Source organism: Anomaloglossus baeobatrachus, chromosome 8 (genome assembly GCF_048569485.1).
Source record: "Anomaloglossus baeobatrachus isolate aAnoBae1 chromosome 8, aAnoBae1.hap1, whole genome shotgun sequence".
Lineage (NCBI taxonomy): Eukaryota > Metazoa > Chordata > Amphibia > Anura > Aromobatidae > Anomaloglossus > Anomaloglossus baeobatrachus.
In genome coordinates this window covers 84,479,659-84,503,631 of record NC_134360.1, presented here as the reverse complement: position 1 = coordinate 84,503,631, position 23,973 = coordinate 84,479,659, and the positions used below count along the sequence as shown (strand labels likewise).

The 23,973-nt window shown below is 48.3% G+C and overlaps 1 protein-coding gene across 2 annotated transcripts in view; it reads right to left on the bottom strand.

Annotated features, from left to right (window-relative positions):
* DNAL4 (dynein axonemal light chain 4) overlaps positions 1-19,935 on the bottom strand; it is a 29,653-nt gene extending 9,718 nt beyond the window's left edge. Inside the window, exons 1-4 of one of the 2 annotated variants that reach the window (XM_075320878.1) lie at positions 19,783-19,935; positions 13,444-13,650; positions 12,317-12,476; positions 7,763-7,846 (exon numbers count right to left, since the gene is read on the bottom strand). In XM_075320878.1, the coding sequence (XP_075176993.1) occupies positions 7,763-7,846; positions 12,317-12,388 (156 nt within the window). In that variant the 5' untranslated portion in view covers positions 12,389-12,476; positions 13,444-13,650; positions 19,783-19,935. The remainder of the gene's footprint in view (positions 1-7,762; positions 7,847-12,316; positions 12,477-13,443; positions 13,651-19,782) is intronic. The other variant, XM_075320877.1, reaches the window with a different exon arrangement.
* Positions 19,936-23,973: the final 4,038 nt, after the last annotated feature.

The following is a 23,973-nucleotide window of genomic DNA, read 5'->3' as shown; positions in this document are numbered from 1 at the left end:
CGTTCACTATAGTGCTTCCTTCCTGTGTGATGCCTTATGACACCATTGCAGCATTGCCTGTGACCAGAGATTAACTGCCTTCCTGGTTGGTGCACAATTTGGGATTCTGCATCTGGACACTTGGCGTTTGCTATTGTCTATTTTTGGCCTCCTGATGAACCGCATGAACGGGGAAACGTGTCGAGGCGGGCAATTATTTGCTTATCTCACATAAAGAGGACCTTTTCCATACAGCAAATCTATATAGCAAGTGGACTTGCAATGGTGGTGAATTCCACAGAGACGCTGTTTGCTGGATTAGGGCGGTTTCGCCAAATGTATACAAGACATATGTGAATGACTTTCTATAATATATGAAGCTAAGTATTGCTCATTGTGGATCTCCTTACTAATTATGTGTACATCTTATGTCCTCGTGTGAATATTACCATTATGGTGTAAGTCCGGTTTCTGTTCATCCCTGCCTTCTGAGGTTTATCGTGGGCTACTGGATAGCCAATATCCACATAAGCTTTATCTTTTTGTCTATATTGGCTCCAAGGAGATTAAAGTCTATATGTTGGAAGGCTGGATCTAATGGGGTGGATTTTTTCCATATGTTAATTTAATTCTATGGAGTAAGGCGGGCTTTGCAGGTTGCGACATCGCAAGCCGATGCTGCGATGTCGCACGTGATAGTCCCTGCCCCCGTCACAGGTACGATATCTTGTGATAGCTGGCGTAGCGAAAATTATCGCTACGCCAGCTTCACATGCACTCACCTGCCCTGCAACCGTCGCTCTGGCCGGCGACCCGCCTCCTTCCTAAGGGGGCGGGTCGTGCGGCGTCATAGCGACGTCACACGGCAGGCGGCCAATAGCGGCGGAGGGGCGGAGATGAGCAGGATGTAAACATCCCGCCCACCTCCTTCCTTCCGTAGAGCCGCCGGCGGCAGGTAAGGTGCAGTTCCTCGCTCCTGCGGCGTAACACACAGCGATGTGTGCTGCCGCAGGAACGAGGAACAACATCGTACCATCGCTGCAGCAAAATTATGGAAATGTCGGAGCTTGCAACGATAACGACGCTTTTGCGCTCGTTTATCGTATCATCTAGGATTTACACACTATGACATCGCAAGTGACGCCGGATGTGCGTCACTTTCGATTGGACCCCACCGACATCGCACCTGTGATGTCGTAGTGTGCAAAGTCGCCCTAACAAGCTGTACCCTATACATACTAAGATATAAGGATTGCATTGTTTGTCTATACATGTTTAATGTTCTTTGCACGGTGTGTGTAAATTTTAATATTTTGTTGTAATAAAAATTTGTATTGGGAAATCTTGTGAATTTTTTAGATTATATTTCCCATATGTATATTTTCCCTAAATGCACAAAGGATTAGCAATATGTACCCAGAGCTGCTCGTGGTTCTGGGTACATATTGCACCTGACAGGTTCCCTTTAAGCTGTTGCACCTGATAATCAGGATTGGTTTGAGGCACAATTACATGGAACTGCTATGATCTGGCCAAAATCTGTACCGGCATGCAATGCACACGGCACATATTGCCAACTACCTGCCTGCTTTGCAGGGGGCCCATCTCTGCCGCGTCAGCTGACATTTCCCCTGCTTCATTTCACCTCTCATCAACGGGCAGCTGTTCCTTTTTACTTATGCTCTGTTGACAGGTCGTCACAGTTACGCCGGGGGAGCCGGATGACAAGGAGCATGATAACGGCAGAGACGACCAATCAACAGAGCACAGCAGAGGAGAAAACGCTGTTCTGTAGACGTGACGTCAGTGAAAGCAGAGAAATCACCGGCAGGAGCGATGCATGACCATTCTGAACCAGCAGAAATCATCGCCAGGCAGGTGGTTAGCAACTACCTGCTTATAGGTCTGAGCCCCATATATTAAGAAAAATAAAAGTCCTGGATAACCATTTTAATGATCTATACTAAAGGATAGGCCATCAGTATAGAACAGCACCTTTAACCCCTTCCACTGTCCGGACCAGGACAATTTTTTAAATTCTGACCAGTGTCACTTTAAGGGGTTATAACTCTGTAACGCTTCAATGGATCCCGGTGATTCTGAGAATGTTTTTTCTTCATCTTTATGATATGTGTTTATTTCTGAAAACATCAGAAACTTGGTGACAATTTTGAACTTTTCAAATTTTTTATTTTCTTTCTGCCCTAAAACCAGAGAGTTCTGTCACACAAAATAGTTAATAAATTACATTTCCCACGTGCCTACTTATCACCAGCATCATTTTTCAAACAGATTTTTTTTGTCAGGACGTTAAAAGGGTTAAACGTTTCAGTAATTTCTCATTTTTCCAACAAAACTTAAAACATTTTTTTTATTTTTTTAGGGACCACATCACATTTAAAGTGATTTCAAGAGGCCTATATGACATAAAATACCCAAAAGTGACACCATACTAAAAACTGTATCCCTCAACGTGCTCAAAACCACATCCGAAATGTTTTTAACCCTTCACAGGAATTAAAGCGATGTGGAAGGAAAAAGTTTAAATTTGACTTTTTCCCATAATAATGTTACTTTAGCCCCAAATTTTGCATTTTCACCAGGGTATCAGGAAAAAGTGGACCATAGAATTTGTTGCTCTCATGAATACGCCGATACCTCAAATGTGGTAGAAATCTACTATTTGGGTGCACGGCAGGGCTGGGAAGGGAAGAGCATTTGAACAGAAAATTGCCTGGAATCTATAGCAGATGCCATGTTTCATTTGCAGGGCCCTGATGTGGCTAAATAATGCAAACCCACAAGTAACCCCATTTGGAAACTAGACCCCTCAAGGAATTTATCTATCACAAGAGAAATAGGAGAAAATGCATCATACAATTTGTTTTGCAGTTTTTCTTGAGTAAATCAATACCACATATGTGGTGGAAAACTATTGTATGGGTTCACGGCAAGGCTCGGAAGGGAAGGAGCACCATTTTGGCAGGAATAGATCGCGGACGCCACGCCATATTTGAAGAGCCTCTGACATACCAGAACAGTAGAAAAACCCACAAGTTACCCCATTTTGAAAACTACACCTCTTGAGGAATTCTCATCTAGGGGATTAATGAGCATTTGTAACCCTCAGGCAATTCACAGAATTGTATAACATTGGGCAGAGTAAATGAAAGTTAACATTTTTTCCAATAAAATGTTGCTTTCTCCCTAAATCTTTAATTTTCAAAAGGAATAAAAAGGAAGGATGGAAGGATCTTACAGGCCTCCGTACATGGGTGACCAGTGTGGTCCTTATTCAGCTTGGGGTCATCATAGAGACCATTGGCACAACGCAATTGCAATTGTGTTGTGGAGATCACAGCAGAGAGGGGGCCCCCTCCCACTACAAGCAAATTGATGCCGTCGTCACTATTGACAGTGGTATCAGAGGGGTTAAACTTTTCCAATCTGTGCTAGCAGGTTTTTGCTATGTAAGCTGAAGCCAGCATGCTGCAAAGGTTAACACAAGGTTCAGGGATGCTGTTTTGTCATTTATTTGCTGTGTTTGTTTAGCAGTAGGACCCCTACCATTACTGAGACTCAATGTCAGGGGCCGTCCAACATGCCCCCTACTGTGATTGACACCTGGGCTCAACTACATGACTAAAAGCTAAAAATTGTGATTAAAGGGTACTTTACACGCTGCGATATCGGTACCAATATCGCTAGTGAGCGTACCTGCCCCCATCGGTTGTGCGACACGGGCAAATCGCTGCCCGTGGCGCACAACATCGCTAACACCCGTCACACGGACTTACCTTCCCTGCGACGTCGCTCTGGCCGGCGATCCGCCTCCTTTCTAAGGGGGCGGTTCGTGCGGCGTCACAGCGACGTCACACGGCAGCCGTCTAATAGCAGAGATGGGGCGGAGATGACCGGCCGGAACATGCCGCCCACCTCCTTCCTTCCGCATTGCCGGTGGACGGAGGTAAGGTGATGTTCGTAGCTCCCACGGTGTCACATATAGCGATGTGTGGTGCCACAGGAACGACGAACAACATCGTACCCGCAGCAGCAACGATATTAAGGAAATGAACGACGTGTCAACGAACAACGATTTTTCACGTTTTTGCACTCGGTCGTTGCTCATTGGTGTCACATGCTGCAATGACGCTATCGGCGCCAGATGTGCGTCACTAACGACGTGACCCCGACGATATATCGTTAGCGATGTTGCAGCGTGTAAAGCACCCTTAAGTCAGAACGGCTGCAGCCAGCAATCTAAGTAATACATCGTTAGATCAGAATCTCTTTGCCTACATCATGCTGCTCTCAGATGTGGTAGCAAAAACGTGCTGACAAATTCATTTTAAAAAAACTGTACCTCTAGGCCACATATGTCAAACTCTGGCCAACAAGCCAATTTTATTTGTGTAGAGGACAATGTGGGGCCCATTATTCTGTATACAGGACTACAGTATGTGGGGCCCATTATTCTGTATGCAGGACTATGAGGGGCCCATTATTCTCTATGGAGGGCTATGTGGGGCCCATTCTCTATGGAGGACTATGTGGACCCCATTATTCTGTATGGAGGACTATGTGGGGCCCATTATTCTGTATGGGGGACTATGTGGGGCTCATTATTCTGTATGGGGGACTATGTGGGGCTCATTATTCTGTATGGGGGACTATGTGGGGCTCATTATTCTGTATGAAGGACTATATGGAACCCATTATTCTGTAATTATTCTGTATGGAGGACTGTGTGGGGTCCATTATTCTGTACACAGGGCTATGTGGGGCCCATTATTCTGTATGCAGGACTATGTGGGACCCATTACTCTGTATGGAGGACTGTGTGGGGTCCATTATTCTGTACACAGGGCTATGTGGGGCCCATTATTCTGTATGGAGGACTATGTGGGACCCATTACTCTGTATGGAGGACTATGTGGGACCCATTACTCTGTATGGAACACTGTGTGGGGTCCATTATTCTGTACACAGAGCTATGTGGGGCCCATTATTCTGTATGGACGACTATGTGGGACCCATTACTCTGTATGGAGGACTATGTGGGGTTCATTATTCTGTATGGAGGACTATGTGGGACCCATTACTCTGTATGGAGGACTATGTGGGGTTCATTATTCTGTATGGAGGACAATGTGGGCCCAGGTTGGCCCAAGACTTTGTCCAAGTTTTTAATTTTGTCTCTCTGTGTTTCTGAGCTTGACATATCTGCTCTAGAAAGAAAAAATATATATTTTCCTCAGTTGCTGAGTAAAGTTTTCTTTTTCCAGCCTCACTCCTCTGTGTAAAGTCAGTGTAAAGGGGTTGTCTACTACTTCTACTAGGACAAGCTCTTCTGGTTCCACTAAAGTAAAAAAAAAAAAAAAAAAAAGTCTACACTCACCTTCTATGCTGGCACCCTTCCAGCGTGGTCCTGCCTCACGTTCCCATAGCTCACTTGACGTTGTATCCCGCGAGCCCCATGTCCAATCAACGCCGGCTTCTGTCTCCTAGACTTCGGACGCAGGAACAATCAACAAGAAGGGTAGCTGCAACGCTCACTTCCTATTGGGCAGCAATTGAATGCGGGGCTCACGTGACACAATGTCAAGTGAGCCACGAGAAAGTAAGTTCGGACACCACTGGAACAGCGCCAGCATAGTAGGCGAGTGTAGCCTTTTTTATTTTACTTGAGGGAAACAGGTGGAGTCAGAAGGGGATGTCCTACTAGTGGACAACCACTTTTATGCTGCTATGTACAATCCGTTGGCAAATACGACAGCACTATTACATTTGCACTTTCTACACAAGAAGCGCATTTATTTCTTCTCCTATCACAGCCCTTCTCCGTCAGCTCACTGGCAAATGTGCTCATGATACAGTTCCTTTATCAGTTGAGATGCAGATTCCTGGATCTATGTTTCTTCAGACTTCAGCCTGTCAAGACTCCCGATTAGGATGAGCTGCTATTTGAATTACATGATAGGGGCCATCATGTAATTCAATGTAAACAGGCTGCCAATCACCCAATGAACAATCAAAATGCTTCCTCATTGGTTGAAATGATCTTTTGTGGAGGACAAAAGATCATTGCTTTCAGCTGTGCTTGATCCTGTGCAAACAGGACCTGCGCTACTGAGAAAACGCGGCCTATGTGAACTTAACGATCACCTACCGATTGTTTAGTGCGGATCATTTACCCCGGTCTGCTTGTGCATATAGACTATTAAATGACTGCCATTTAGTAAAAGTTTACTAATCGGTGGATCTGTAGAGCCTCTGGCCGGTCTGTATAAACGGACCCTTAGTGGTTGGTGCATCTGCATAGGCAATGGCAGTCACAAATATAAAGGCATCTTTACAATGAAAACGAGAACACAAAAAACTGTTTAAAGGGAATAAGTCACCACATTTTTTGCTACCCTACCTAAGAGAAGCATAATGTAGAGTGAGACATGGATTCCAGTGATAGCAGATCACGAACAAAGTAGATGTGAAACTGTTACTGCGCTCCTGAAGATATGACATAAATACAGGAAAGTTGAATGAAGGTGGTTTTATTCAACACGTTTCGAAGCGTCACCTCACTACTTCATCAGGAAATCCACCGAAATCGATGAAGAAACGCGTTGAATAAAATCACTTTCATTCAACTTTCCTGGATTTATGTCATATCTTCAGCAGCACAGTAACAGTTTCACATCTACTTTGGGCTTTTTTAGCACGTGGACTCTGCAGTAGCTGATTACATGTTTTAATTTTGGTTGTGTGATATAAGGTGAGCACATTACCTTATTACTCTTATAGACTCTATGTGCTTTTTCCCTTCAGCTTTTACGCATTCCAGTGATGTATCATTTAATTTCCTGTAGTTCTGCTTAAATCACTGTTTTCTCTGCTGCAGATTTGACAGTTCTCTATAACCATCACCCACACCACTCATTGGCAGCTTTCTATGTACACAGTTCATAGGCAGAAAGCTGCCAATTAGTGGTGGGGTGGTATTATAGAGATCATGGCTTATACAGACTACATTGTTTACTGGTTCTCTAGTGACAATCTCCTAATATTTAAATTGTCTCTTCAGGGAGGAAGGCGACAAACTCTAGCGCCACCTATTGGAAGTAACAATCCTAAAAGTCAAAAGTGGCCCTTTAACAAGCCTTGTCACATGACTTAGGATTTATGCCAGATCAGAACCTCAATTTTCAGACATGGAGTTTCGGGATGATTGTCCCTTGTCAGTGCAAAGTATGAGATCTGATCTGGCTGAATGAGAAGCTCTACTGGAGACTAAGGGGAGAACTTTTCTCCTTGCGGAGACTGACAAACCTATCTGGCTGTCAGTGGTGAGGAGTCTTATAGCTGCAATGCTCCTCCGGGGAATATTCAAATTGTCTCTTCAGGGCGGAAGGAGACGAACTCTAGCGCCACCTATTGGATGTAGCAATCCTAAAAGTCAAAAGTAACGTTGTCACATGGCTTAGGATTTATGCCAGATCAGAACCTCAATTTGCAGACACGGTGTTTTGGGATGATTGTCCCTCGTCAGTGCAAAGTATGAGATCTGATCTGGCTGAATGAGAAGCTCTACTCTCCTAATATCACAGTGATTTTATCAAAACTACAGTAAGCACCCAAGTGACACATGGCTAGAATCAGTGTTTCTGTCTCTACATTATGCTGCGCTCAGATTAGGTAACAAAAACCTGATAGCAGGTTTGATTTAACACGCTGTACAAATTACTGCAGTCTAAGGAAGAGAATGTCATTCTGGAAGTGGCGTTACCTCATTATTACTGGCAAACTTTTCACAGGCTGTTACACAAAGTTCCATGGTTTCTACTCTCATCTCTTCCGGCATGTCTGTGTGCTGGAGGGAAAAAAACACTTATATCATGAGGATAGTGATAGTAACCACTTATATCATGAGGAATTCTGACCATACATATGACATCAGCAGAACTCTATGGACACCCCCCTAATTAGTGGGTTTCGCCATTTCAATTACACCCGCTACTAATAAGAACTACAGACCACGCTTCCCAAATGGACTAGGATTACAGGAGGAGTTGTCGTTTTAGCAAGTATTGTACTGGAAAATGGGGGGAAAGTCAAGTGTGGTGAATGTTATGCTGATGTTATGCTGATGTTCCAGAATGTGATATTATATATTGGAATAAATGTTGTTTCGTATAAAAATAAATGTGGATTGTTGTTCATGGAAAAATAAACAAGACGTCCCCTGAAAATAAGACCTAGCCCATATTTTTGAGCAAAAAAATAATATAAGACCCGGTCATATATTCAGGGAAACATGGTATGTATTTATACATGCATACACAACATGTGAGCCATAAACCATGGCCCCGCGAGCCACATGTGGCTCCCGAGCTACATACTGGAGCCCCTGGTTTACATGTATCGGCAAATAATAGACTGTTTAGACAGGTCATCATCACTGTTATGCACACACAACCATCATTAAAAGGAGTCTGTCACCAGGTTTTTGCTCCCCCATCTGAGAGCGGCATGTTGTAGAGACAGAGACCCTGATTCCAGCGATGTGTCACTTACTGAGCTGTTTGCTGTCATTATGATAGAATCCCTGTTTTTTCTGCTGCAGATCTAGCAGTTATACAGAGCTCATGTATATGCTGGACTACCTGACAGCAGGCCAAGTAGTCCTGTAATAATAATCTACTGCTGATTAATCAGTGATTATCAAAACTACACTAAGCAGTCAGTAAGTGACACATCGCTGGAATCAGGATCTCTGCCCCCTACATTATGCTGCTCTCAGATTAGGGGGCAAAAACCTGGTGATAGATTCCCTTTAATATGAATATTTTGTGAATAAAATGTCATTCTCAGCAGCCCAAGTCCATTTACACAGGCCGATGAGCTGCGGAGAACGATGATTTTTGTTAAGCATGCTCGCGGAGGGAGAGCAGTACTTCCATTTGTTTCAAACAGTTGGGAGTCCCTTTTATAATACTTTTTATCCTCTAGAAAACTTCAGTTATCTTTTATTATCGCAGTGAAAAAATAATGGAGATCTATTACAAACATGCTACAGTTTAGCTGTGCTCACTCCATATAGGAGGCGCTTCTCTTTAAAGCCTCATTCAGACGTCTGTTTTTCATATTTCGTTTCTATCCATAGAACACCTCCTCATTACAGTCTATGGGGCTGATCAAATATATGTAGTTTTTTTTTGTAGACCATGCGTCCACAAAACAATTCACGGAGACGGGTATGTTTTTTTAATCACTGTCACGAATGAAAATCATTTATCTTGTCAATGGGAGACAGACATGGATGGCATTGGTGTACAACCCATGATTAACATTGCAATGAATGGGAGAAGCTTTGTAAGGTATTTATTTTTCCATACAGTAAAATCACTGATGGAAAAAAGCTGACACTGGCCAAACTCTGATGAAACACGGATCCAAAACACAGATACCGTTTTTTTATGTATGGGAAAAATCACGGCCATCTGAGTCAGTCTAAAGGCCCCGTTACACGCAGCGATATCGTTAACGAGCGCACCCGCCCCCATCGTTTGTGCGTCTCAGGAAAATCGTTGCCTGTGGTGCACAAAATCGTTTGGACCCGTCACACTATACTTACCTGCCTAGCGACGTCGCTGTTGCCGGCGAACCGCCTCCTTTCTAAGGGGGCGGTTCGTGCGACGTCACAGCGGCGTCACTAAGCGGCCGCCCAATAGAAGCGGAGATGAGCGGCCGTAACATCCCGCCCACCTCCTTCCTTCCACATTGCCGGCGGCTGCAGGTAAGCTGTAGTTCGTCGTTCCCGAGGTGTCACAAGTAGCGATGTGTGCTGCCTCGGGAATGACGAACAACCTGCCTCCTGCACAATCAATGATTTTTTGAAAAGAAACGACGTGTCAACAATGGACGATAAGGTGAGTATTTTCCATTGTTAACGCTCGTTTGTTGGTGTCACATGCAACGACGTTGCTAACGATGCCAGATGTGCGTCACGGAATCCATGACCCCGGCGATATATCATTAGATACGTTGTTGCGTGTAACGGGGCCTTAAAGCCTCTTTCACACGTTCGTGGAAAACGCACACGTTTTCATGGACGCGTTGAAGCACATGGAGGACAGGAACATTTTACTCACCTGTCCCTGGTGCTGGTGTGTCCAGCGCTGCTACTTCTGGGTACGCGGTGCAGTGAATATGCAATGAGTATAATGAGTGGACCCTGAAGCAAGTGACAGCATTGCTGGAGACAGGCGAGTATAGAAAATCATTTAAGTTCAAAGACATGTGTTTTCTCAGGTACGTGTCACACGGATCACATCACTGGGTGGTCCATGTGACATCAGTGCTGCTGGAAAAAAAATGGACTTGTCTCCGAGCGGAACACACGGACACGCGTGTGCTTCATACAGACATACGGTCCTTGTGAAAACACGGATGTGTGCACAGAATCATTGATTCTGATTGAGTCTGCGAATGTCCATTGTCACATCAGTGCCTAGCATGGGTTAAGTTTCTTAAAATCCAGCCAGACATGATGATAGTTTGTTTATAAATGGGGTATAAGCCCCTCATTGTTTCTACAAGACTCTTACTCTGGGTTCACACATAGCGACAACAACAACGATGTCGCTGCTACGTCACCATTTTCTGTGACGTAGCAGTGACATCCCGTCGCTGTCGCTGTGTGTGACATCCAGCAACGAGCTGGCCCCTGCTGTGAGGCCGCCACTGAATGTCCTGCTTCATTTTTTGCTCGTCGCTCTCCCGCTGTGAAGCACACATCGCTGTGTGTGACAGCGAGAGACCGACGAACTGAAGCGAGCAGGAGCCGGCATCTGGCAGCTGCGGAAAGCTGTAACCAACATAAACATCGGGTAACCAAGGGAAGACCTTTCCTTGGTTACCCGATATTTACTTTAGTTACAGCGTCCGCCGCTCTCACACTGCCTGTGCTGCCGGCTCCCTGCTCTCTGCACACAGCCAGAGTACACATCGAGAAATAAGCAAAGGTTTGCTTATTAACCCGATGTGTACTGTGGCTGAGTGCAGGGAGCCAGCGCTAAGCGGTGTGCGCTTGTAACCAAGGTAAATATCGGGTAACCAGAGAAGCACTTTGGTTGGTTACCTGATATTTACCTTAGTTACCAAGCGCAGCATCGCTTCCACAGCGACGCGTGTCGTTATGATCGCTGCTGCTTCTGCTGTGTTTGACAGCTAAGCAGCGATCATAACAGCGACTTACAAGGTCGCTGTTACGTCACCGAAAATGGTGACGTAACAGCGACGTCGTTGTCGCTATGTGTGAACCCAGCTTTAGGAGTCTAGTGTTAAAGTTCTTGTTGACTTGTGTAATTGCCTTGGCCAGTAAAGGTCAGATACCCAGATAAATCAATTATGTGAACCTCCCATTGTATTACTATGTGTATTGCTAGATGCGATGTAACTTAGCTGTCTCTCCTTCGTCTCTGCCAGAGAACATTACTACTAGGGATATTTTGTATACGGCTTGAAATATAGCCAATGAGAGAACAGTCTTATGCACCAATCGTGAAGACCCAAATGTTCTGAATGGAGAGCTCAGGGGTATAAGAAGGAGGGACTGTCCATTGCCAGGGAGACTCTTGCTACATGATACCAATCTAGGATCTGCGGATCCGATTGGCAAGCCATAGCTGAACCTGGATTATAATACTATATGGACTTCAGCATTGAATGCAAGGATTCGGCTGAGCTATCAAGGACTACCTAAGGAAGGAATCCAGCTTGGGACAATCTAGTCAGACTACAGGCTTTGCGGTCCTCAGACAGCTTCCTAAATCTGGCGTTATTCCATTCTTGGTGGGAGCCCGCCGAAAGCGGGGTGCTGCTGGGTTGGAGTAAATAGCCCTGGAACCTCTGAGGCATGGACATTGTAATCCCTGGTGAGCCAGCGGAAGGGTGAGAAACTGTTGCCTGTTACATTTGTGTGTTTTGTTGGTTATGTGTTATGTGCCGTTAATTGTTTGGGGATCCAATAAAGTCTTAATATTGTGATTCCCTCACCCTGTGTTGTCTGAGTAGTGTTCCGCCCACGGTTAAGGAGGTCGGGCGTTCAGTTGGGATGAGCCCTGAGCCACGCTGTCTCTCTAAAGGCGGCCGGACCAGCGGACGAGAGCACCCACTGATCCCCGTGTCTCCACATCCATGATTCCGGTACATATGAAAACAGCGTCAGACATATCGGAATCTCTGATGGGTGAAGAGGGCCTAATACAGTAACCTGGGCTTATATAATTGGTGTAGCCATTCTTTAAAAATCGTAATTCTGGAGCAGAGGCGTTGTTACCCGTATTAGTGGGAAGCTGTGCATCCTCTTGTAGTCCGCCTCATCCTTCTTGCCCTCTCCAGGATCTGCCATGACGCTCTCTCTTCAAGTAATAGCAATTAGTGATGTGCAAAACAGAACATATAGAGAAGATTCAGGAGACGCCGGCGACTTCAGATCACTAAAGAAAGACAGAATACATAATGGAGCACAAGCAAAATCAGAGGTGGTTTTTCATCTGCGCCGTTTCCCGTCCCCTCTCTCCCATTAAAGGCGCCTTCATCTTTCTATTATACATTGCATGAGTCCTGGACCAGAATGCCACGTTCAGAGAAAGGACAAATTGTATCAAGTGTTAGAAGTGTTCTGCGCGTGAACTTTAGTGGCACCGGTGTGCGGATGAATTTATTTTTACTTCCAAACAATAGCAGCCTAAACATTAAAGAGCCCGGCCCGTCTCTGTATCACCAGGGAAACTCGCAGACACCATTGTGTTCAAAGACAAAAACGCCACAAAGAAAGAAACCCTTTAAATGTTCCGAGACGGCTGCCCGGAAATGATCCTTAAAGGGATATCGCCCCACAAAGCCGTCTGCAGGCCGGCTCCATCACACATAGTGGATCGGATATTACCTCTGACTGTACATTTCTATACAATAAGATTAAATGCTGCAATCAATCTTCACTTTCACTTTTCCCCTCCCCCACACCTTTTTGTGTGGGGGAGGGGGAAAAGCAGATCTCTCACCAAAGATTTCAGATACGTGGTCTCATTCAAACTTAAAGGGGTATTTCCATCTGAAATATTTATGGCTTATCCACCTTAAGAGTGGGCCCGTTGTGTGCAGCCGTCAGCGCCATGTCTCAAGAGAAGGACGCAGATCGTGGGACGGCAGATACTGTATACCATGTGGATACTCCAGAAATGTATGAGATACTTCCCAAAATGACCAAGGAGGGCAGATAAAGTAGAGGACAGTAAGAAAAATCTCTTAATCTCTGTATTTCACTGTAAGCAGTAAGCGCCACCTAGTGGTGGATGAAGAACTTTTCTGTTTTTAAAGCACCACTACAGCGTTTATTTTTTAACATTTCAGAGCGGGAGTTATGCTGAAAATGTAAGTCCGCTGCCCCCATCTTATACTCACCTGCCACCATCTTCATCTTTTTCCAGTTGGTCTGCCGGCAGCTTCGGAGTTACACGGAGTGCGGCGGAGGTCACAACGCAATACAAGTCTACGAGAACCTCGTTCTGGGTCTCATAGAGCTGTATTGGGAGCTTGTGATGTAACTGTTCACTTCTGCCCAGTCAGAAGTTACGGAAACAAGATGGCATCGCAGGATTGGAGCGGCGTCTGAAAAAGGTGAAAAAGGGTGAGGAAAAGAGAGGGGCTGGGGGCCTATATTTAGGCTGTGTTCACACGGTGCATTTTTGCGCTTGTTTTTTCATTGGTTTAATCAAATCCATGCTAATAAAAGGCTGCTTTTTACAGTCCCAGCAAAGTCTATGAGATTCCAGAATCTCACACACACACTTGCTTTTTTTCCCTGACAAATGGAAATCTCCTGCGTATCTGAAAGAAGCAGAGTGTCAATTCCTTCAGCGTTCTTGCTGGGTTTTATAGAAGGCAATGACAGTGAAAAACCGCTGCTGCGTTTTTGGTGAATGAAACAGCTTTTATTTAGACATGTACTGTAGACAAATGCAGCTTTTTTGCTGCCAAGAGATCAGGTTTTGCTGCAGAAAACAACTCCAGTAATAAAGCAATGTGTGAACACTGACTAAGGCCATGTGTGCACACAGACGTTTTGATTCTAGAGCAAAAATGCACCCTCTGGCCGAAAAAAACGCAGAAAAAAAAATGCATGTGATTTTGACGCGTTTTTTTCACTACATTCAATTTCACCCAAAACTGCAGGCAAAGAAGCAACGTGCGCACAGCCTTTCGGATTTTTCATAGACTTTGCTGGAAGGTCATACATGCAGTTTAGGACCACAAACTGCATCAAAAAAGCATAAAAAACACAGCAAAAAAAAAAAGCAGCGTGCGCACAGGGCCTTAAAGTGCCACCCCTGCGCTGAAAAACAAACGCTGAAGTGGTGCTTTAAACACTATTATATTTCTGTCAACAATGTCATATGAGGACTTGTTTTTTGTGGGGGGTTTTTTGCAGGACAAGTTCTAACATTTATTTTATCATTTAACATCTTAAAGGGGTTGTCAACTACTAAGAGAACCCCTTCCGATTCCATGTTTCCTCAGCGATGCCGTAGTTTGGGTTCTTGGGTCACATGTGACATTGTGATGACAGCGAACCCCGCCTCCCGTCAGCGCTGGCTTCTGTCTCCCCGCCTTCCCTCAGCGCTGGCTTCTGTCTCCCCGCCTTCCGTCAGCGCTGGCTTCTGTCTCCCCGCCTCCCGTCAGCGCTGGCTTCTGTCTCCCCGCCTCCCGTCAGCGCTGGCTTCTGTCTCCCCGCCTCCCGTCAGCGCTGGCTTCTGTCTCCCCGCCTTCCCTCAGCGCTGGCTTCTGTCTCCCCGCCTTCCCTCAGCGCTGGCTTCTGTCTCCCCGCCTTCCCTCAGCGCTGGCTTCTGTCTCCCCGCCTCCCGTCAGCGCTGGCTTCTGTCTCCCCGCCTTCCCTCAGCGCTGGCTTCTGTCTCCCCGCCTTCCCTCAGCGCTGGCTTCTGTCTCCCCGCCTCCCGTCAGCGCTGGCTTCTGTCTCCCCGCCTTCCCTCAGCGCTGGCTTCTGTCTCCCCGCCTCCCGTCAGCGCTGGCTTCTGTCTCCCCGCCTTCCCTCAGCGCTGGCTTCTGTCTCCCCGCCTTCCCTCAGCGCTGGCTTCTGTCTCCCCGCCTCCTGTCAGCGCTGGCTTCTGTCTCCCCGCCTTCCCTCAGCGCTGGCTTCTGTCTCCCCGCCTCCCGTCAGCGCTGGCTTCTGTCTCCCCGCCTTCCCTCAGCGCTGGCTTCTGTCTCCCCGCCTTCCCTCAGCACTGGCTTCTGTCTCCCCGCCTTCCCTCAGCGCTGGCTTCTGTCTCCCCGCCTCCCGTCAGCGCTGGCTTCTGTCTCCCCGCCTTCCCTCAGCGCTGGCTTCTGTCTCACCGCCTCCCGTCAGCACTGGCTTCTGTCTCCCCGCCTTCCCTCAGCGCTGGCTTCTGTCTCCCCGCCTTCCCTCAGCGCTGGCTTCTGTCTCCCCGCCTCCCGTCAGCGCTAGCTTCTGTCTCCCCGCCTCCCGTCAGCGCTGGCTTCTGTCTCCCCGCCTTCCCTCAGCGCTGGCTTCTGTCTCCCCGCCTTCCCTCAGCGCTGGCTTCTGTCTCCCCGCCTCCCGTCAGCGCTGGCTTCTGTCTCCCCGCCTTCCGTCAGCGCTGGCTTCTGTCTCCCCGCCTTCCGTCAGCACTGGCTTCTGTCTCCCCGCCTCCCGTCAGCGCTGGCTTCTGTCTCCCCGCCTTCCCTCAGCGCTGGCTTCTGTCTCCCCGCCTCCCGTCAGCGCTGGCTTCTGTCTCCCCGCCTTCCCTCAGCGCTGGCTTCTGTATCCCCGCCTCCCGTCAGCACTGGCTTCTGTCTCCCCGCCTCCCGTCAGCGCTGGCTTCTGTCTCCCCGCCTCCCATCAGCGCTGGCTTCTGTCTCCCTGCCCTCCGTCAGTTCCCTCATCCACCATTCTGCCTTTACATCTTAGTCTCAGCGCAGCAGGTGAGATGACATCAGTAGAGCTGTGCGGAGCCTCAGGACACACAGGGTTTTATTATGGGAGAATAGAAAATCAATGGTGAAAATCTCCTTTATAAAAAATGAAAGACTCCTTCCCGTCTCAGATACTTATACCATATCCACAGGATGTACCATTAGTATCTAAGGTCACGTTCACACCTTGAGCATTTGGTGAGTTTTTCACCTCAGTACTTGTGGCTAAAACCAGGAGTGGGTGATAAATGCAGAAGTGGTGCCCGTGTTTCTGTTATACTCTTCCACTGATTGTTCCACTCCTGGTTTTGGCTTACACTCACAAAATAGTGTGTGAACATGGCCTTAGATACTAATGGTACATCCTGTGGATATGGTATAAGTATCTGAGATTGGAAGGAGTCTTTCATACTTTATAAAGGAGATTTTCACCATTGATTTTCTGTTCACCCATTACTAATACAACACCTTAAGTTTATTATGGTGGATACAGGCATGCCAAGTACATACTATTTTGTAACGTTTAATAAAATATTTACATATCTACAGTGCCTTGCGAAAGTATTCAGCCCCCTTGAATTTTTCAACCTTTTCTCACATTTCAGGCTTCAAACATAAAGATAATTTTAATTTTATGGTGAAGAATCAACAACAAGTGGGACACAATTGTGAAGTTGACCAAAATGTATTGCTTATTTTAAACTTTTGTAAAAAATAAACTGAAAATTGGGATGTGCAATATTATTCGTCCCCTTTAAGTTAATACTTTGTAGCGCCACCTTTTGCTGTGGTTACAGCTGCAAGTCTCTTGGGGTATGTGTCTATCAGTTTTGCACATCGAGAGACTGAAATTCTTGCCCATTCTTCCTTTGTAAACAGCTGGAGCTGAGTGAGGTTGGATGGAGGCGTTTGTGAACAGCAGTTTTCAGCTCTTTCCACAGATTCTCGGTTGGGTTCAGGTCTGGACTGTGACTTGGCCATTCTAACACCTGGATACGTTTCTTTGTGAACCATTCCATTGTAGATTTTGCTTTTATGTTTGGGATCAATGTCTTGCTGGAAGAAATCTCCGTCCCAGTCTCAGGTCTTTTGCAGACTCCAACAGGTTTTCTTCAAGAACGGTTCTGTATTTGGCTCCATCCATCTCCCATCAATTTTAACCATCTTCCCTGTCCTTGCTGAAGAAAAGCAGTGCCAAACCATGATGCTGCCACCACCATGTTTGACAGTGGGGATGGTATGTTCAGGGTGATGAGCTGTGTTGCTTTTACACCAAACATATAGTTTGGCATTGTGCCCAAAAAGTTCAATTTTGGTTTCATCTGACCAGAGCACCTTCTTCCACATGTTTGGTGTGTCTCCCAGGTGGCTTGTGGCAAACTCTAAATGACAGTTTTTATAGATATCTTTGAGAAATGGCTTTCTCCTTGCCACTCTTCCATAAAGGCCAGATTTGTGCAGTGTACGACTGATTATTGTCCTATGGACAGACTCTCCCACAGCTGTAGATCTCTGCAGTTCATCCAGAGTGATCATGGGCCTCTTGGCTACATCTCTGATCAGTCTTCTCCTTCTTTGAGATTAAAGTTTGGATGGACGGCCGGGTCTTGGTAGATTTGCAGTGGTATGATACTCCTTCCATTTCAATATGATCGCTTGTACAGTGCTCCTTGGGATGTTTAAAGTTTTGAAAATCTTTTTGTAACCAAATCCAGCTTTAAACTTCTCCACAACAGTATCACGGACCTGCCTGCTGTGTTCCTTGGTTTTCTTTAAACAGAACACTGACTATCACAGAGCAGGTGCATTTATACGGAGACTTGATTACACACAGGTGGATTATGTTTATCTTTATGTTTGAAGCCTGAAATGTGGGAAAAGGTTGAAAAATTCAAGGAGGCCGAATACTTTTGCAAGGCACTGTATGTATGGACACCTCTGAAGGCTACGGTAAGTGCACATGCTGCAGATTTGGTGCAGAAATTTTCTACAGCAAATCTGCAAGTTTTGGCAAAGAAGTGCATCAAAAACCGGATCAGTGTTTCACCTTTTTTTTTTATTTCCACCATAATCTGCATCGCTGTCAGGTCCCTCACCGTTCTGCTCACACACACGGGGTCCAGTATCCCTCCACTCATGATCACAGTAAGATTCGCTCACACTTCTGTCAGCAGAACGACCTGGGAGAGACCGCCGCGGGACGCAGGACGACCTCGGAGAGACCGCCGCGGGAAGCAGGACGACCTCGGAGAGACCGCCGCGGGACGCAGGACGACCTCGGAGAGACCGCCGCGGGACGCAGGACGACCTCGGAGAGACCGCCGCGGGACGCAGGACGACCTCAGAGAGACCGCTGAGGGACGCAGGAAGACCTCTGAGAGACCGCTGAGGGACGCCAGACGACCTCGGAGAGACCGCTGAGGGACGCCAGACGACCTCGGAGAGACCGCTGAGGGACGCAGGACGACCTCGGAGAGACCGCCGCGGGACGCAGGACGACCTCGGAGAGACCACTGAGGGACGCAGGAAGACCTCTGAGAGACCGCTGAGGGACGCAAGACAACCTCGGAGAGACCGCTGAGGGACGCAGGACGACCTCGGAGAGACCGCTGCGGGACGCAAGGACGACCTCGGGGAGAGATGCAGATGTCCAGGGTCCAGGTCTGGTAACTGTAATTCTCCTGGAGGGGTGGTGGTGGGGGGGTCCTGCCGTAAAACCCCTTACCCCTAAACTGCATTTCCCCAAAAATAAGACAAACCTCAAAAAGGAGTCTACGCATTTTTCAAAACAAAAACATAATGTAAGACAGTGTTTTATTTTCGTGGAAGCACGGTAGAGGGAGTGCGATGAGGCCCGTACATATATATATATATACACACACACACGGCTCAGCTGACTGTACACCCGTCACCATTCAGAACTCATGTATGCTCAGTGCAGCTGGGTGTCCATGTATAAAGAGCCAAGTCACCTACTAGAGGAGTGCGGATCCATATAGGGCTTCTCGGGGCATGATACACTGATGAGCTCTTATTAGGGTAGGTGATGGATGTCAGATTAGTGGGGTCTGACATTCCGCTCCCTCCAATCAGCTGCTCGGATATCACAGGTGTCGGCCCCTCCACAATCTTCCAAAATACTGTTGCCATAGCAGCCTGGCCTCATATGGGTGATCACTGGCTGATGACAGCAAAGGGAATGCAACTTTCAGAGTTCTTCCCCCCTGTACTCTGATTTCTATGGTATTTCAATAAAAGGGTCTCAGGCGCCATACGTCTGCCCCCCGGTCTGTCACCATCGAGACACACAACTGCCCCCCTAAATCGTTTTATTCATCCACCACTAATTTAATGGGAAACTAACTTCTGTTTCAGACACCGAGGAGCGAGGCTGCCATCACTGGGCTGATACCTGTCATGTGTGGTATACGAGCCCCCAGCCCAGCTGTGCCCCCCGGAGTCAGGGACCCCCGGAGTCAGGGACCCCAGGCTCACACAGCCAATCACAGCTATGGATGAGCAGTTCTCCAAACAAAGGCAGTGTACAGCTGCCCTTACTCCATGCTGCCCTGTGCCCCCAGCCTGCACTCCCCCCCGAGCACTTGCAGCACTCTCCCCCGAGCACTTGCAGCACTCTCCCCCGAGCACTTGCAGCACTCTCCCCCGAGCACTTGCAGCACTCTCCCGCTGGCTCCATTCATCTCTATGTGATGCCGTTTACTTTTGTTCTTCCCAGGTCTGTTCCTCCCCTCAGTACAATGTGCACACTGTGGATCCAGTCACGGCTCTGAACTCCAGCGCGCAGTGACTTACCGGAGCCCGGACCGGTCTGCATCGGTCTCCGGCTTCACACAGCGTCCCTCCGCTTTCCGTTGCTATGCCGCGGCCCAGGCCTCCCCTGGCAACCGCAAGCAAACCCGGAAGCGGAGCCACCGAGCTGTAAACCACGCCCCTCTTGTTCCCACGCTGCCTATGATTGGTAGACTGAGGGGGGCCTTCCTGCTGACGTATGTTGGGGGCTTTCACCTCGGTTGTCTAGGAGACCAAACCGCGGTAGCTGTCTCTATTATTGCCTGACCATCTCCATAGCAGCTCAGCAAACAAAGTTCTGTCCACACTAAAGACTAGCACAAAAGAAGCAGCTGACGTAGGTGGATGTGTATAGTGTATATGTACATGATGTAGGAATTAAAGGGGGTGTCCATTATGTGTGACCCTAATCAGCAGCTGATTGCCCATGCAGGGGGTATGTCAGCCGTTACTGGAGGTGAATGCTGCTCTTCCTCCTCTCGGGTTTGGCTGACTTTTCTCTACTTCTGGTGTCTGTTCTGCTGCTAACAAATGTCCCAGAAACACCATACAAAGTTCCCAGCCCATTAGAAGTCCATGAAGTCATCATTCTTCAATGATCAGGAAACTTTTCCTTTCTGAACCCTATTTTTTTCTTTGCCTTCTTCTAAGAGCCATCTTTTTTTTTTCATTTTCTGGCAACATACATAGAAACTGAAAAATGAAAGGAAAACGCACGTTCTTAAAGGGGTTCACCAACAATGTAATAAAATCGCCCCTCACATGACTCAAAAGACAGTGTGGCACCCCCCAGGCTTCAGTCGCCACGGAATTTGACGCCCTGGACTAGCCAGGTAGTCACAGGTAGAACCCCTGCACAAACACCAGCCCCTAATAAGGTGACAGCAGCCAACCTACAAACCCTTGTCACCTCCCTCAGGGTTTGATGTTCACACCAGGGGGCGGAGCCAGGCAGTTGGCCACGCCCACCGAGGAGTTCAAGTGCAGACCTGTGTCCAGGTCTGCCACAGTCAAACACCAGGTGTCTGGGTTGGAGCCCAGTCACCTCTGGCAAGGAGGCAGACGGTGGTTGCCGCCTGCAGGAGCTGGGAAGACGGCTGGTGGAACCGTAAGGGACCGGGACAGGGTAGTGGCCCGCAGGAACCGAGTAGCCAACTGGAAACCGGAGCACCAGGAGGGGTACTCAGACCCAGAACGAGGTCCAGAAGCCACTGGACCGCGTCAAATTCACTGATTGAGTTGTGAACCTTAGGTTCTTTCCCGTCCCAAGACCCGAAAGACGGCAACAGCCCACCGAGGGGGATAGAAAGCCACCGCACAGGCAGAGAGACCCCCCAGGGTCTCTCTGCCTGTGCGGGCAAACGGGTTCCCCAACACACATCAAGCCAGGGAGCGGACTACCGTTGCTGAAGCATAGGCAGTCAAGTTCTACAAAGAGATGCAGGAGAAAGGTGGAAACCACCAACCTGAGAAAGGGGCAAAGCGCAGCCGGCTGCGGGCACCGACCACCATCCTTTTTGGTTTACCAGAGACTCCGGTGTATCTGTCATAGGGAGTACAACAGTGCCCTCGGGCCGCGCACCGCACCACACCATCTTACCCGCGCCTCACAACCACCAGGCCCCAGGACCATCATCCCCTGGATGCATAACACCGTCCCCGGAAGCCTAGTTAACGGAAGCGGTGGTGCCCACATTCACCACAACCCGTGGGTGGTGTCACAGATTTACAATTTACACCTTTAAACTCTACGGCCTCGGCCTTGAACCTTCCCCACCGAAATCCCTACACGTAGCGCCAACTCCCTTTCAAAGCGACGTGACCACCGGGTCCGGGAGGAGCTCGAGCCACCCACCGACGAGCACGGACCCACCGCTCTGCACCTCGGCGCCCGCCATCACTACTCCACTACTCCCGTTATCATCCTCTTCGGGGCCTGCTCCACCTGTGGGGAGCAATACCATCCATAGCTATTACCACCATCTTCCCCGGAGGACAGCGACAGCAGCGGCGGCCGATCCCCTGGCTACATACCACAGGTGGTGTCACGACATTCATCCTACTACTAGCCCCATCATCCTGCCCAACCCATCTTCCTTATGCCTCGGGACAATGAAACCGGGCTAGGCTGCCCGTGACGATGTCCATCAATGGCCGGGCAATGAGTAAGTTAAAACACCTGCCCCGTGGGGCGGTACATTTGACGTCACGAACAGGATACCGTGCCCAGCCAAAAAACCTGGGTACTGTGCGCCTTACTAGACTGTGTTTAATATTTTGCTTAAAAAGGATAGTCGCCATCACTTATGCAGCGTGGGAAAAAGAAGGGCCGTGTCGTCGTGGGCGGTACTTGCAAAAAGCACGAAAAGCGTGGAAGGAGCCCAGAAAGAGCACCAAAATGAGCCCCACTGCCAGCAACTGACAGGAAACCCTGTGCCTGCAAGGATATGTCCATCAAAGAAGAAGACCAGCTTACCCCAGACATTGCACCTGTAACACTGGAGATGCTGGACTCGCAGCTTTGCACTTTTGGAGAAGAATCTGTGGCGCCCCTGAGGCTTCCGTCGCCACAGAGACATTGCACCTCAGCCAGAGGTGTGATGTCCCATTCTGGGTAAGGACAAGGGTACATACCGGTTCACAGGCAAATTCACACTACACCTATTGTCAGGCATATTTTGGGACCGGAGATAGTTGCAGCTACCCCCATGCTGTAGTCAGGGGGGCCGTAAGACCCATCTCTCCTCCCATGGGGTGGGGGCCTAGCAACAAGGAAAGTGGGAGGAGCCAACTAGAAAGTGAGAGTAGAAACAGGAAGTTCAAAGTCAGTTAGAAAAGAGTGTAGTGAAGTCTGAGAGAGGGAGGAGGAGAGGGAGGTAGTTACCTCAGGAGAGTGAGCCGAGACAGTAAAGAGAGAGAAGGTTCCTGGTGGAGATCCTGGGGCCCAGCTAGGCCCAGGTGACACCACAGACAGAGAAGAGAGGATCCCAGGGCCACGGAAGGGCATATTTGCTCGTGGCCTGCTCCACAGGAAGATCGGGTGGAGGGGTCTGGCTGCATTCGGGGACGGTCCCCAGACAGAGGGAAGAAAGACATTTCCTCATAAAATAACACCGAAGGCCCAGGGTGGTTGCAAGCGCCCAGGGCCACCACCTGCCATAGATCCCCTGGGAAGAGGTCAAGATTCCTGTAAGGCAAGTCCTCTTGACCAGATTCTGGGCAGAGGCCGAGACTAGTTCATACCAAAGTCGAGGCTAAGAAGTCAGCCAAGGAAAGAGACTTAAAAAGTGGTGCACCGGTATTAACCCTAAGAATTACCTGGGATCGGCGGAGGCACCGGATAGTGAATTCCAGCACTCCAACGGCAACCAGTCTGCTGCAGCCCTGGCAATAGTGAGTAAAGACCTTGAAACTGCAACTCCTGGTGTCGCCTCCCTTTTGTTCTACACCACCATTGCATAGACTTTCATAAGCACCAACGGTTGCCCCGAGGTACCGCTCCACCTGTGGGGAGCAGAACCATCCCAGCTGCCATTACATCAGTTATGTGCCATATGCTGTTAATTGTTTGTGGATCCAATAAAGTCTTAATATTGTGATTCCCTCATCCTGTGTTGTTTGAGTAGTGTTCCGCCCACGGTTGAGGAGGTCGACGTTCAGTTGGGGTGAGCCCTGCGCCATGCTGTCTTTCTAATGGCGGCCGGGTCAGCGGACGAGAGCACCCACTGACCCCGTGTCTCCACAATTGGTGGCAGCAGTGGGATACTACTCAGCCTGGATTATCCAGGGGAGCTGCAGAGGACTGGTGTTCGCAGACACCGTCCAGGGCTCAACAACCAGGGAGGCACATAAGCATACCCAGCAGGCCATAGGGGAGCCATTCAGGTTTCGGACGCTGCCATGTCCAACCCCACCAACTCAGTCATGGGACAAGGACCGGAGAGGAGTTAAGACCGCAGCAGTAAATGGATGCTACAGGATCTGTGCCAGATGCGAAAGATTGAATACAGGAACACTGACAGTCGGTCAGACTTGATCTGGAAATTGGTCCATTGGGAGACCCAGAATGATGCAGAGGATGATGAGGACACCACCGATGGGGTATAAGAGGATGTAAACCGTATGTCTCATCCTAGATCCAGTGACTGTCTGGGAACAAACCAAGCCCAAGCAGACCGAGTCAAAGAATTATTG